Here is a 14081-nt window from a genome sequence, read left to right as displayed (position 1 = left end):
CACTTTTTATTTTCAGTTTTATATTTCCTGTCATTCATGCCACAATGAATTGATGAACTGTCATTTGATGCAAACATATTAAATGGTTTATGGTCACATTGTTCTGACACACTTATTGCTAAAAGTTTGAGTTTACTCATTCAAACCATAGAACTCAGGTTCCAACCACTTCCATGGACATAGGTGTATAAAACCAAGGCATGTAGACTGCTTCTACAAACATTAGTGAAAGAATGGGTTGCTCTCAGGAGCTCAGTTAATTCCAGTGTGATACGGTGGTATGATGGAGACCCTGTGCAAGTCCAGTCAAGAAATGTCCCCACTTCTAAATATTCAACAGCCAACTGTCAGTGATATTACTGATATTATTATCGAAGTGGAAACAACTGGGAAGGAAAAAATTGCTCTGTCAACAAAAAACAACAGTGCAGGGTTAACTGATGCTAAAAAGCATAGTGTGCAGAGGTCACCAACTTTCTGCACATTTAATCACTACAGATCCCCAGACTAGGACTTCAGATGGCCTTCAGATCAGCAAAAGTGCGTGGAGGGCTTCATAAAATTGGTTTCTAAGGCAAAGCAGTTCCATTCAAGCCAAGAGCAGAGCAGGCAAGCAGATACATTTGGCAATATAGTGTATATTTTAATGAATACTTCCAAAATGATTAAAATTGCCATAAAATGTAACCATGACTCAGTTTCAGTTTTACATTTAACTATGAAAAATATGAAGTGAAACTAATATGATTAGTTGCTGAAGTGTCTTCAGTGTTCAATTCATTGTACAATTCATTGTAAAGTAACAAATATGAATGGTTGTGATGTCACTGATATCAAGAGTGACATACTTAAAGGGCCAGTTATCCCAGAATGACAGAGTAACCAGTGAATTCTTGGATAGATTATAAACATTGATTCTTGAAATGTTTAGTATTGACTGATCTTCAATTCTTAAAGTCATTTTTTTTTTCTTGACTTAGTTGAGTAGTTCTTGCCATAGAACATTACTCAAATAAGGCTATTCACTGTATTCCACAATGCATTTTTGTGACATTATTGTTTACTAAATAAATAAATAAATAAATACAAATGTTTGTCTTAATAGTTGTTAAAGTGTGTCTAAGCTTTTGACTGGTACTGTATATATGTGTGTGTAATGCCGACCTCACACCTAGCGATTTTCAAGCAATTTTACTGTCTGGCTGCAGTCGAGTCGCGTTTGCATTATCTCAATCGCTTAGTGCAATTTGGTTAGGATTTAAAGTTTTAGTCAGTATTTTTTTTTCTCGTCTTGACGTTCCGATAAAATTAACTATGTTTAATATTATCTTGAGACTTCAGTCATGCACATAGTGACATGAACAATGTCAACAACCAATTGAAGAGCTATGGGAAGCCACAAGGCAAGAATATTTTATGTGACTGTTTACAAATGATTTTAAAAAGAACACATTTTGCAGTTAATATGCATTATTTGCATAATTATGTCATTATATGTAAAGTTATTTTATTTGACGGGGACAGAATTGTAAGTCTCTGATAAATCTGATATACAATTGTTTTGTAATTTAATATGTAATATGTGTTGTATGTAAACCTCACCAAATGCATTATGGGAAATAATCTCTGAAAGAATCTAGCTGCAGTCTTGCAGTAAGTGGTCTTTGCGAAATCTTAGCCTGTGACTATTCTGTGAGTAAAAAGTCTGTGACAAGTCTTAAGATGTGAGAGGGTGTCGTATAGTGTATGGACAGCATAAGAGAAAGAGAGAGAGAGAGAGAGAGAGAGAGAGAGAGAGAGGGGGGGGGGAGGGAGGGAGGGAGGGACACTTTTCGTTATTGGACTGTGTGTGTAATTGTCAGACGGTCCCCTGCGCCCCTATAAAAGATGTCGCGGGGCTGGTGACGCGCGCGCTGTTCAGACAGACAGGCACGAGAACACACCGACCAGCAGCAAAGCCAGGTAGAGTATAAACGCTATCTCTTAATCTCTTTCTCTCTCTGTAGAGTTACATTAGTACTCTTATTTACATCGGGGAGTGAGTTTAGGCTCGTGCTGATTGGGAAGTTTAACACTCTGTAGTTCCGCGTGCGCAGCGTGACTGACACTGAAATAAAGCAGGAACTGAGCTCTGTGCGCGCGCCTGTGTTCTGCGTGTGAGCAACAGTTCTGTGTTAAACTCTGAAGGACAAAGGTCTTACCTCAGTTCAGCGTGATGTTCTGAACGATGACCACCACGCCCCCTTTTACGCGCACGTGTTCGCTCTGCAGTGGGCAGTGTTGTGCGATAAGGTGCTGAGCGCTGATTAGTCAGTTGAGTGGAGGAGTTGCAGGTGAAGCGAGCGAGGGGATTAAGTCCAGTGTGGGGAAATCAGATGTGTGTAAATGAATACTAATCTCTGAAGCCACATACACTCTGTAGACTAATCGAAGTCAGTGTGAAGATACTCAGGGGTCAGTTTAACCTTTTAGCAGTTTAATTTTCTGACTTTGTCAAGCTAGATTAAACAAAAATAAAATTGGGTATAAAACTTTATCATTTTTCCCATTCTGTAGAGTGAAGAAGAAATTGGTTTTCATATTTTTTTTCAATTATCTATTTTTTATTTCAGCCTTTTGCAAACAGAAATCCAAGAAAAAAATATAAGCTTAATTAAATAATGAATATAAATCTTTGACAGTTTGAGACTTAATGCAAAAATAGAAAATTGGATAATAAAATTCCCTTTTTTGTAGTGCAGTGTGCAAGAAATAAGTGTTCATCTATTTTTCCATTTGTTTTTTCATCTCTGCCCCTCAACTCGGAATTACAATAAATCTCTTAATTTTCCTGATTTTTCTATTTTTGCAATTTTTTATACCATCAGATTTGTTACAGGATGCAAAAATTTTATAAATCTGAAAATCAAAAGAGTCAGCTTTTCATTTTTATTGAAAGTTAGTGAAAGGCTGAAATGAGAGAACTAAGTAATTAAAAATTGGATAAACAATTTCTTCACGGTACTCTTCACTATACCCAATTTTCTATTTTCAAATTTAGCTTGATTCAGTCAAAAGAATTCAGTCAAACTGACCATGAATTGTCTCAATTTTTAGATTTTTCCATTGTTGTCTTGTAACACAAATCTAGTTGTATAATCCAACTTGAATAATGGAAAAAAAAACAAACTCAGACTGTTGGGGGCAGAGATAAAAAAAAAAAACTAAAACTTGTAAAAATGTATAAATGTATTTCTTGAACACTGCACTACAGTTAATCCAATTTCTACTATTGCGTTTAGCCTGTTAGTCAGAAAATTCAATTAATGAACCTTACACTGACTCTGAGGGGTACTCCAGTGTAATTCACATTGACCTCTATGTGCTGTACATATGGTGAATTTTTCAATCTGGACCCAACCACAAAAGCTGTTGTGAAAAGGTGCCGAGAGGTCTCTGTGAAATGTGTAAACAACATCCAGAGATCCTCTGGAAAATGTATAGTTAACTGCTTGCACAAGATGGCTAACTAGCTAGTCTTAAACAAAACTCTTTCGTGAGTAAATGATAACACTGTGATATAATGCTCTGAATTCTGTAGTCTGCTTCCAAAACTGCAGTATAAAGCCAAAACTAAACTGTGTACAGTGTAACCATGTTTACAATAAAACAATGACCCTTGGTTCAGACTCTGGTCTGGACATTCAGGTATAACAGCAACAAAAAAAGCTACTGATTCCCAGCACTTGTTATAGGAGTCAATAGGCAGATGCTGCAGCTGATGAGCTGATACACTGCAGACCGAGATCAGATTGAGCTCAGTGTTAATGAGTGAACCACAGACATCAACTTGCACACGCAGGCATGGACTAAGACTAAAGTACATCTACCTGATCACACCGCAGCTACGTGAGTGTGTGTGTGATGTGTGACCTTTAAGATGTGCCTTTCTGTCCCTCTTTAAGGTCACACACATTGTTTTTGCATATCACACAGATAATGGAGTGTTGGGGACTTGCTGCTCACTTGCTGCTAATACCAAGTGTCATTAATTTCTTTTTTTTTTTTTATTATGTTTTTATTGTCATATAGAATCATACATGTCATTATGGGACATTTAAATCTTTGTGTGTATGTACGCATACACATACATCAAAAACAGACAGTGGTCAAACATTTCTGTAAGTCCCCATACTTAAAACTTTTTTTTATTTTTTATTATTAATTTCTGAAATTATGGAGTGAGGAAAGAGTTTGAGTTGTGTATATATATTTATATTATATATTTAAAAAAAACTCACTTGAACATTTAACACTTATTTTCATAATTTAATTTCATATTTCATTATTAATTTCTCTCCCTCACACACTAACACAGAGCATATGGTTCTGATGCTTGGCAGTTCAGATTTAAATATTTAACAGATTAAACCCTGTATCACAGGTCTTGCCTCAACCCCAATTAATCAGTGTTTAATATGGCCTATATGATGTTTTAATATATTTATAGAACACGTTTTGTTCTATATCTCTATACCCCCTGATGTCATGCACGAACACTGGACTTTGGATCTGTATGAGCAAAATGAGTGTTAGATGAATTGCCTTGATTTGAATTAATAGAACACGTCTCGAGTTCATTTTCGAATCCAGTAAATCAAACTGATTTGTTTGCAGTAGTTTAGTATAACTACTGAAGTAGGTATGCACAGATTGGAGGTCTGTGGCTGGTTCTGATGGGCATGGTGGTGGTGGGGGAAATTTTCTCTGTATTTATATAGCAATATTACAGCTGTGATTTTCTCTCTGGCCTGCAGGTGGAGACAGGGTCAGCCTTAGCTGGTGTTTAACACAGTGCATGTGTAGGCAGTGTGTGTATATTTAGTGTATGTATGCATGTGTGTGTATATATAGGCAGTTTGGTCATATGTTCTGTACTGAAAGGCCAGTGTTCTGTTGGACCCTGTAAAGGTCAGCTGGTGTATAGACAGAACTCACATACGCACAGATACACACATCCCCAGTCTGTTTCTCTATAAATAGGATCCCTTAAGAGTGTGATCTCTGCAGGGACAGCTGCACTGTTTGTGTGTTGGAGATAAGAGTCCTGGCATGTGATTATACAAGTCTCTGTCTCTCGTTCTCTTAGGATGTCTATTACTAAGATTCACGCTCGTGAGATTCTTGACTCCAGAGGAAACCCCACTGTCGAGGTCGACCTCTACACTCAGAAAGGTTTGTGTGCAGATACCCTGATTCTATATTTATTGTGTAGTAAAAAGCAAATTTAGGAGATTTGTCATTAAGCGTTAAAGCTTTGATGTGATATTCTGATGGAAGATCACAGTAATAATGAGTGGTGGATCTCCAGTGATGGTGGACTGTAGTAAAGGCAGTAATCCTGTTCTCTCTCAGGTCGGTTCAGAGCAGCTGTTCCCAGTGGCGCATCCACTGGCGTCCATGAAGCTCTAGAGCTTAGAGATGGAGACAAGGGTCGCTACCTTGGGAAAGGTACGTACTGTACATGTACACACACATACACATGCACAGCACATACACATGCACAGCACATACAACAGATGTGCACTGGACTGACTGACTGTGTGTGTGTGTAGGAACTCAACAAGCTGTAGATCATGTGAATAAGGACCTTGCCCCCAAGCTGATCGAGAAGGTAAAATCTGATGTTGCACAAAACCTGAACTTTTTTGATTTTATGGTGTGAAATGTTCTATGATCAGAGATTTGAGCATTTGTCTTCACATCTAAATTCAGTAAATTATATGGATTTGTTTGTCGTGTGGTTCAGTGAGGTTTAAACCACAGTTTAAACCATATTTTGGTCTAGTTTCATTCTACCTGGTCAGAAACAAGTTTTGGTGTTTTTTTTTTGTTTGTTTTTTTTCCCCCCGCCATTAGATGGGCGGCACGGTGGCGCGGTGGGTAGCACTTCCGCCTCACAGCAAGACGGCCTGGGTTCTATTCCCGGCTGGGGCGACCCGGGTCTTTCTGTGTGGAGTTTGCACGTTCTCCCCGTGTCTGCATGAGTTTCCTCCGGGTTCTCCGGTTTCCTCCCACAGTCCAAAGACGGCACGTTCAGGCTAATTGGAACTTGATTGAAATTGCCCCTTAGGTGTGAGTGAATGTGTCTGTGTGTCTGTCTGTGTCTGTCTGCCTTGCGATGGCTTAGATCGTAGAACCTTGTGAATAAACAGTACCTATCCTGCCACGAAATAGCCGACGAGCTGATGTGGCGTTAAGCTCGACTACCCAACCCCAACCCCCCCGCCATCAGATTCCCACACAGTGGTCACAGCCAAATACCACATTTTATTTATTTATTTATTTATTTTTGATTTAAAATAGTTTTGTACAATTTTGTACAGTCTTGTGCTAACATTGGCAACTAAGGCCTCTTCCATTTTATGTATGAACCAGCGATGTCCTTATGAAAATCGCTACTTCAGAACCAGTAAAAATTATTGTACTAGTCTTCCATGGGACTAAAAACTACCAGAGTAATCACATGACCCCACGGTTGGGACACAAGCCCTGACATGCCCTCTAGAGGGGCAAAAAAGGACAAAAGCTGGGTCCCGTCAAGATATTATCTGTTTATTGTTCAATATATTTGCATAACCTCAATTATTTTTCCTTATTAAGAGACAAATACAAATGTTTTTTTGCAGACTGAGATCAGTGCTGTGCAGTAGGTGTGCTTTTTATTTGTTTGACAGTTCTCTAAAACAGCCACTGAACCAAAAACTCTATTCCACTCTTGTTACTGGTAAAAAACAGATTTCATGTTGAAATACATGTATTTAATTTGGTTTAGTCATTCTTATTCTATTGACCTTGCTGACTACCAAAATTCTGGTACCGCTACTCTGGCATGACTTTGTAATAAGCCCTCAGCAGTAACCAGCATCAGGTATTATACAACTGTTTTAGATATTGTGTTTTAAGTATGTAAGTGAGTGGAGGTGGTGAGCAGCTAACAGAAGTGACCACTAGAGGGATAAACTACACTGTGTGTGTATCTGTGTGTTTCAGAAACTGAGTGTGGTTGAACAGGAGAAGATTGACAAGTTCATGCTGGAGCTTGATGGAACGGAGAACAAATGTATGTAAAACCCCATTAAAAAATTTTGTCAAAGGGGGACACTCGGACTTTAACAGTGTAGCAGATTAATTGGGGAATGTAGATAATGCCACACTGTTTCTTTTATTTTCAAGAAGTTCTGGTCTGCCTTAAAGCAGGCGTACCATATTTTTTGCACTATAAGGCGCACAGGATTATAATGCACACTATCAATAAATGTCTATTTTCTGGTCCATTTTCATGCACAAAGCACACCGGATTATAAGGCACATTTTAAGCAGCACTTGTTAGGAACAGGGGTGTCGGTATGTTTCTCTTCTAATTCAGCATTAAAGCCAAGTTAAGTAAACACATCTGTAATTCTTAAACATTTTCAGACAAGTCAAACCAGCGCTAAATATTAATCTACAGATTTCTCTCTTAAACTGTTTATTTTGCTGAGTAAAGATTTCCACTAAGCCTGGAGCACTGAGTATGGCAGCCTATTAGGGGAAGCCAATGTCTCAAAGTTTGATGTCATGCATAACCAGGCCATAAAGATGGCTGTAGCTTTCAGACGCAGCTAGAAGCCTCTTCAAACATGAAGCACATACTTGTAAGGAAGACCTTACACTTAATATTTTACACAATCTCTGTACACAAAAAAATAATTAACTACAACACTGCTGTGTAGGATAAATAACAGGGGTGGGAAAATATAATTTTTCCCCCCATTACAGCATTAGATTTACTGACTGATATCTGGATGTAAACAACTTCAGTTTAATTTTTTTAAATAAACTTGTAATTTATACATTGTGTGTGTGTCTGTGTAGCTAAGTTTGGTGCGAATGCAATCCTGGGCGTGTCCCTGGCGGTGTGTAAAGCAGGAGCAGCAGAGAAGGGAGTTCCTCTGTACAGACACATTGCTGACTTAGCTGGAAACAAGGACGTCATCCTACCAGTACCGGTAAACACCTGTGTTGAACTGGTTTTAAATTAATTTTCATTGAGTTTATGTTTAAACACTCAAAAGTCTGTGTATAAAGACTAATCTGCGCAAACATAAATAATTGACTGGTTTTGTGTTTGTATATAGATGTATATAATTGTATATAGATCAGTCTTAATACTATGTTTAATTGTAATTGTCTGTCTGTCTGTCTGTCTGTCTGTCTGTCTGTCTGTCTGTCTGTCTGTCTGTCTGTCTGTAGGCATTTAATGTGATAAACGGTGGGTCTCATGCAGGGAATAAACTGGCGATGCAGGAGTTTATGATCCTGCCAGTTGGAGCTCAGAACTTCAGCGAGGCGATGAGGATCGGAGCTGAGGTTTACCACAACCTTAAAAATGTCATCAAAGCCAAGTACGGCAAAGATGCCACCAACGTAGGTGACGAGGGTGGCTTTGCCCCAAACATCCTTGAGAACAATGAGGGTAAGTGGCTGTATTCTATATATATTTTTTTTCAAATTTAGATTTCATTGCTTATTAGAACATAAAGATGTCTTCAGTTACTTGGATATTTGATTTGGGTTACTTTTATAGTAGCTTTCATTAGATGTGCCATGCTTCTGCCCGTGACTTGCGAAGAGAGGGTGCTTGTCTGTAGCACCAGACTCCTCCCACTACATTATGAGCAGTTGGTCATGTAGCTTTGTCTCTCTGGAAGTCCACCTTCTGGTGGTTAGTGTAACAGAACATATCTTGGATAAATTGTGGACTATTTCGATCTTTCTTTTCATAAAAATATGTAACAGTGGCTACATACATATTTGTTACTTTTCCAATCAGTACAGATTACATGGTTTAAACGATACAGGTGGCTTTTTAAGTTTAAGTTTTAATAATTGTCACTTAGTATGTACTTATGGATCACAGGTTCTCTGTGGTCTGTTACACCCCAGCTGTACATGTAGTTGCACATAGAATCTCTACTCAGCATGTTTATTTTGTTAAGCATTATACTTTTTTTAATTAACTACACTTACAATTAATATGTTCAGTGTTAAATCAGGGTTTTTTTTTCTTATTTTAAAATATTTGCATATTTTGTGTGTGTAGCTCTGGAGCTGTTGAAGACTGCTATTGAGAAGGCGGGCTATCCTGATAAGATCATCATTGGAATGGATGTGGCAGCATCGGAGTTCCACAAGGCGGGAAAATATGATCTGGACTTCAAATCTCCTGACGACCCACAGCGCTACATTACCGGTGACCAGCTGGGGGACCTGTACAAGAGTTTCATCAAAAACTACCCAGGTAAAAGTCCTATTTATATGATCTGTCCCAAATGTCATCTTCCATAGTAACAAAGCTTCCTCTCTGCTTATAGTCCAATACCAGAAGATGCTGCAACTGGGCTGAATAGGATTTTTTCCAACATTCTGAAAAGTTTTTTCAACCAATAAACGATATAATTGAAAGAACATGTTTGGGGCTGTATTCTAATGATGTAGACTCTGCTCTTTTTGCAGACCTGAACTGTTTCATATTAAAGAAATCTGTGTGTTACAGTAATGTCTATTGAGGATCCCTTTGATCAGGATGACTGGGAGAACTGGTCAAAGTTCACTGGCTCTGTGGACATTCAGATTGTTGGTGATGATCTGACAGTGACCAACCCCAAGCGTATCCAACAGGCTGTGGAGAAGAAGGCCTGCAACTGCCTGCTGCTCAAAGTCAACCAGATTGGCAGCGTCACAGAGTCCATTCAGGCGTGAGTATACAGGCCTTTACCGAGCTGCACCATGGGGCCTTACAGGTCTCCTCACAGAGCTCCACTGTAGAGCATAAGCCTCCTTGTGAAGCTTCAGAACACAACAGGCTTTTTCATTGAGCTCCACCACAAAGTACAGACCTTCGCTGCTCCACAAGCTGCACCACAAGCTGCACCACAAAATACAATATAGGCCTCCTCATGGAGCTGCAGCACAGAGCCCTTAAAGCTTTCCTGCTCAATAATGAACAATACTGCAACTAATTCCTATATTAAATATTTTATTGTATTTATATTTAAATAGCTGCAAGCTGGCCCAGTCTAATGGTTGGGGAGTGATGGTGAGTCACCGTTCCGGTGAGACTGAAGACACTTTTATTGCTGACCTGGTAGTCGGCCTCTGCACTGGACAGGTAAGACATGCACACATGCTTGTGTATTTCCACAAGATCAGTAAATGTGTGTTTAGCTAGTGTTGCTAATGTGTTGCTTCTGTTTCTGTTTAAACAGATCAAGACTGGCGCTCCCTGCAGGTCAGAACGTTTGGCCAAATACAACCAGCTGATGAGGTGAGTAGTGTTCCCTCTATAAGCACATGCTATTAAGTTTGATTATGCCAATGGGCTCATGCTAATCAATTATGATTATGCAGTTGAGCTGAGTTATTGTGTATGTGTGTGCAGGATCGAGGAAGAGCTCGGCGAGAAGGCCAAGTTTGCCGGCAAGGATTTCCGTCACCCCAAAGTGAACTAAACCAACCTTAGTCCTCTTCCACTGTATGCATGCATACACACACTTTGACCAAGACTATGGTTTTGCAGAAGACTTGCCATGTTTTTGAAATAAAATGTGTGATTTGTGTCCATTTGGGAGTTGCTGTTTGTTTTATTTCTTCATTAATTAAAACACACTGAGGGAAACTTAACGATTTAAAGCGCACTGCCATCAAACCATTATATTGTAATCATACCATTCTCTCATTATGCTGTAGCTGAGATCTCCACTCTCTTCAGAGGAACTTCAGATCATTTCATACACAGTTTAATAGTTAATTTTATAAACCAGAGACTTCAACAGAGTCTTTGTATGCACTCAAAAATCTGTTCATAATCTTATTACTGCAGTTCTTAATATTCAGGTAGTCATGTGGACAGCATACACTGCTATACTCCTGAATATATAAAACCTATGTGGATGTATAAAGACTTTTTAAAATTAATTTAAAAGCCATTTGACCAGTGGGAAGATGGTCCCCCCCCCCCCCTTTTATGTGAGTCTTGGTCCTCCCAAGGTTTCTTCCTCCTCCTGCAGCTCTGAGGGAGTTTTTCCTTGCCTCCGCGCTCATTGGGGGTTCTGTATTCTGTATTTTCTATGTTTAATGTCTTACCTGATTGTTTGTCCTGTGATCATGTTTCTGTAAAGCTGCTTTGTGCCAACACCAGTTGTAAAAAGCGCTATACAAATAAAATTTGATTTTCTTAGATTGTCTAAAGGTAAAGTCTGAAAATCTGACAAATCAGATTGCTGGATCGAATCCTGTTCATGTAGCTGCCAGAGCCCTGAGAGCACAATTGGCCTTGCTCTCTCTGGGTGGACAAATGGATGGTGCCCTCTTCCCACATCACTCCAATGGGTGATGTCTATCAACACAAGGTGTCTGTGAGCTGATGTATCAAAACCGAGTAACTGCGCTTTCCTCAGAGCGCACTGTGATGCTACTCAGCAATGCTGCATCAGCAGCAGTTCGAAAAGAGGCAGTGGCTGACTTTACATGTATCGGAGAAGGCATGTGCTAGTCTTCACCCTCCTGGTGTTGGGGCATTACTAGTGATTGGGGGGGAATGGTAATAAAAAAATCAGATGGATTTTAGCTCAGTAATCTAATTTAACACAGCGTCAATGAGATGCCAAAAAACACTGAATCTGAAGGATCTTCATAATCATTATCTAGCTAGTGTATGTTCATATCCTGGCATGAAATTTGGGTTTTATGTCATGTCTTATTCTGCAAGTTTATTGGTTGCTTGCAAAGCTGAATGCACAAATGTGAGTTCTCCCATGATCTACTTAACCAAGGTCAAATAAACTCATTTGATTAAATTACTGACAAATTTAAGTGTTCTACAGTAAATGGATTTTGAAGTATAGGTAATCACGCTCTTTGACAAATAACTTTTGTTTGACGCTTGCTCCCCTTATTTGTATCCTTAATGATAGTTTTTTTACAAGTGTAAATGGGATACAATGCGTCTTGAGGATTGCTGTGTTCTGATCATTCAGATTACTTTTGAAGGTAATGAGGTAGACCACCACCATGAGTATATAACCACATTTTTTATTATAGTGAGAACTCCGAGCATTTTCAGGCCGCGCCAACATCAATGCAATGTCCTTGCCAGAAAATGTGTTAAAAACTGAAACTAAGCTGTTTAGGACCTTATTATAAGGAACTGGGTGCCATATCTTGAGTTAGGCTGAGGAATCCAAGCAAAGAAGACTGGAGTAACTAACCGCCCCCTCTTCCAGTGGAAATGATCTGTGAAATCTAATTACAAGTGCTCACAGAAGACACATTTAAAATGACAATGTGTGACTCCCACACACTTTTGCAATAACTTGTGATAGGATCATCCAGAATGCATGTTACCACCAGGTAGAACTTGGCCTGAGATGTAGAGTTAACGATGAAGATTCTGCCCTAATTGTTGGGACTGTTGATTCTACACAGATTTTTTTTTATTTAAAAATGACAAATATGCTAAAAGAGAGAGAGCAGAAGTATTCATTACCAACGTAATTTGCAGTGCTAATGCAAGCTTGGTGTGGGTGAACTGATTGTGTTGACCTGAGTGCAAAGCTTCCACTCCTGAGTCCACTCTTAATTCTCAAATGGCTTAAACCAGGTAATTGGCTCCCAGCCAAAGAAGGACTGCACCAGTCCAAAACACCTGACTTCTCTTCCTGGGTTTGATTGTGCGGGTATATATGTGTGTGAGGGTGACAACTTTAAGCCACCCATCACTGTTAGATTAGCACTTGCCATGGGAACAGCCTGTGACGACGACAGTGGTGTGATCCAGGATTCCTTATGAAGAATGTCATCAACATTAGCAACCCCCCCCGGGTCTCTGACGTCAAGCCCGGAGTGTGGGTGAAAGGAGTTTGGGGGTTTGCATTTAGGGGCAGCTGTTGCTTAGAGATAGCCAGCAGGCAGAAACTTCAGCACGAGTTTAACAACCCGGAAACACAGGAGTGTGTGTGTGAATGATTTTGGGCTCACATAGAGTTGATGTGTAAGGCCATTATGGAGGATCCATAATATTCTGATACAACAGAACTGAATTTGAGTAGAGTTTAACCCTCATCATCTCACTGTAGCTCCAGTTTATAAGCAATGGATTAACATTTTGAACAGGGTGACTACATGCTGATGTTTAAAAAGAGGACACTTGGGTGTCCACCAGGTTTAGGATGCTTTGTTGAGGGGATGTTGGTAGGGGAGATCAGATCTCAGGTAGGGCTAAGGTATAGGACCATAGCAATGAGTTCTGCTGCCCTCAATTCCACCAAGAAAGTTTGTACCTTTGACTTTGTAAGTATGATGTGATTTCTGTTCAGGTGGATTTGTTCAAGTAGATTTTCATGAAATATCTTAATATTTAAATAATATTAGGTTGCATTTTAGATAATATTAGGTAGCATTTTAGATGGTATTGAGTTGCATTTTGAAACCATTGGGTTGGCATTTTAGATAGTATTGGGTATAATTTTAAATAATATTGGGTAGCATTTTAGATGGTATTGGGTAGCATTTTAGATAGTATTGGGTAGAATTTTGAAACCATTGGGTTAGCATTTTAGTATTGGGTAGCTTTTTGACTGACAGTGATTTAGAATTTCAGGAAGCTTTAGGTTAATGGTTTGGGTGGTGTTTGCCTTTGGGTGAGGGTTAGTGTGCGTCGAAAGAGTGAGAGCTTGAATAGGGGGATAAGATAGAAAGGGGGGATGTACTCATCCCTCCATCCATCATGCTCTTGCATTGAAGTGTGTCTGTGTGTGTAGGGGGCTTGTCAGGGAAGGTTCTTAAGCTCCTCCTTGTGACGTCTGTTACTTGAAAGCAGTAATTTATCATTTTTTTGTATCAGTGTATCCCACCATTCTGTATGTGTTAGTGTGTGTGCTGTCTAAACGCCAACATTGAGGCTCAGACATTAGAGCAAAGTCGATGGTATAATTTTAGCAGGTTTAGCATGGTGGTTAGGTTGTGTGTATTGAACACTAAAGCATAATAAGCAGTGCACA

General features: G+C 39.3%; 1 protein-coding gene across 1 annotated transcript; it reads left to right on the top strand.

Moving 5' to 3' along the window:
* The first annotated feature begins 1855 nt into the window (after window positions 1-1855).
* eno3 (enolase 3, (beta, muscle)) lies at window positions 1856-10644 on the top strand. Its single transcript, XM_007234130.4, has 12 exons — window positions 1856-1962; window positions 5129-5214; window positions 5395-5490; window positions 5595-5653; window positions 7033-7102; window positions 7897-8030; window positions 8275-8497; window positions 9125-9322; window positions 9578-9779; window positions 10084-10192; window positions 10290-10348; window positions 10463-10644. The coding sequence occupies exons 2-12, from the start codon at window positions 5130-5132 to the stop codon at window positions 10530-10532; spliced, it is 1305 nt and encodes a 434-aa protein (XP_007234192.3). The 5' UTR covers window positions 1856-1962; window position 5129; the 3' UTR covers window positions 10533-10644.
* Window positions 10645-14081: the final 3437 nt, after the last annotated feature.

This window comes from Astyanax mexicanus, chromosome 13, assembly GCF_023375975.1.
Source record: "Astyanax mexicanus isolate ESR-SI-001 chromosome 13, AstMex3_surface, whole genome shotgun sequence".
NCBI classification, from domain to species: Eukaryota; Metazoa; Chordata; class Actinopteri; order Characiformes; family Acestrorhamphidae; genus Astyanax; species Astyanax mexicanus.
The sequence above is the reverse complement of the archived record's forward strand: the minus strand, read 5'-3'. Positions and strand labels throughout refer to the sequence as shown.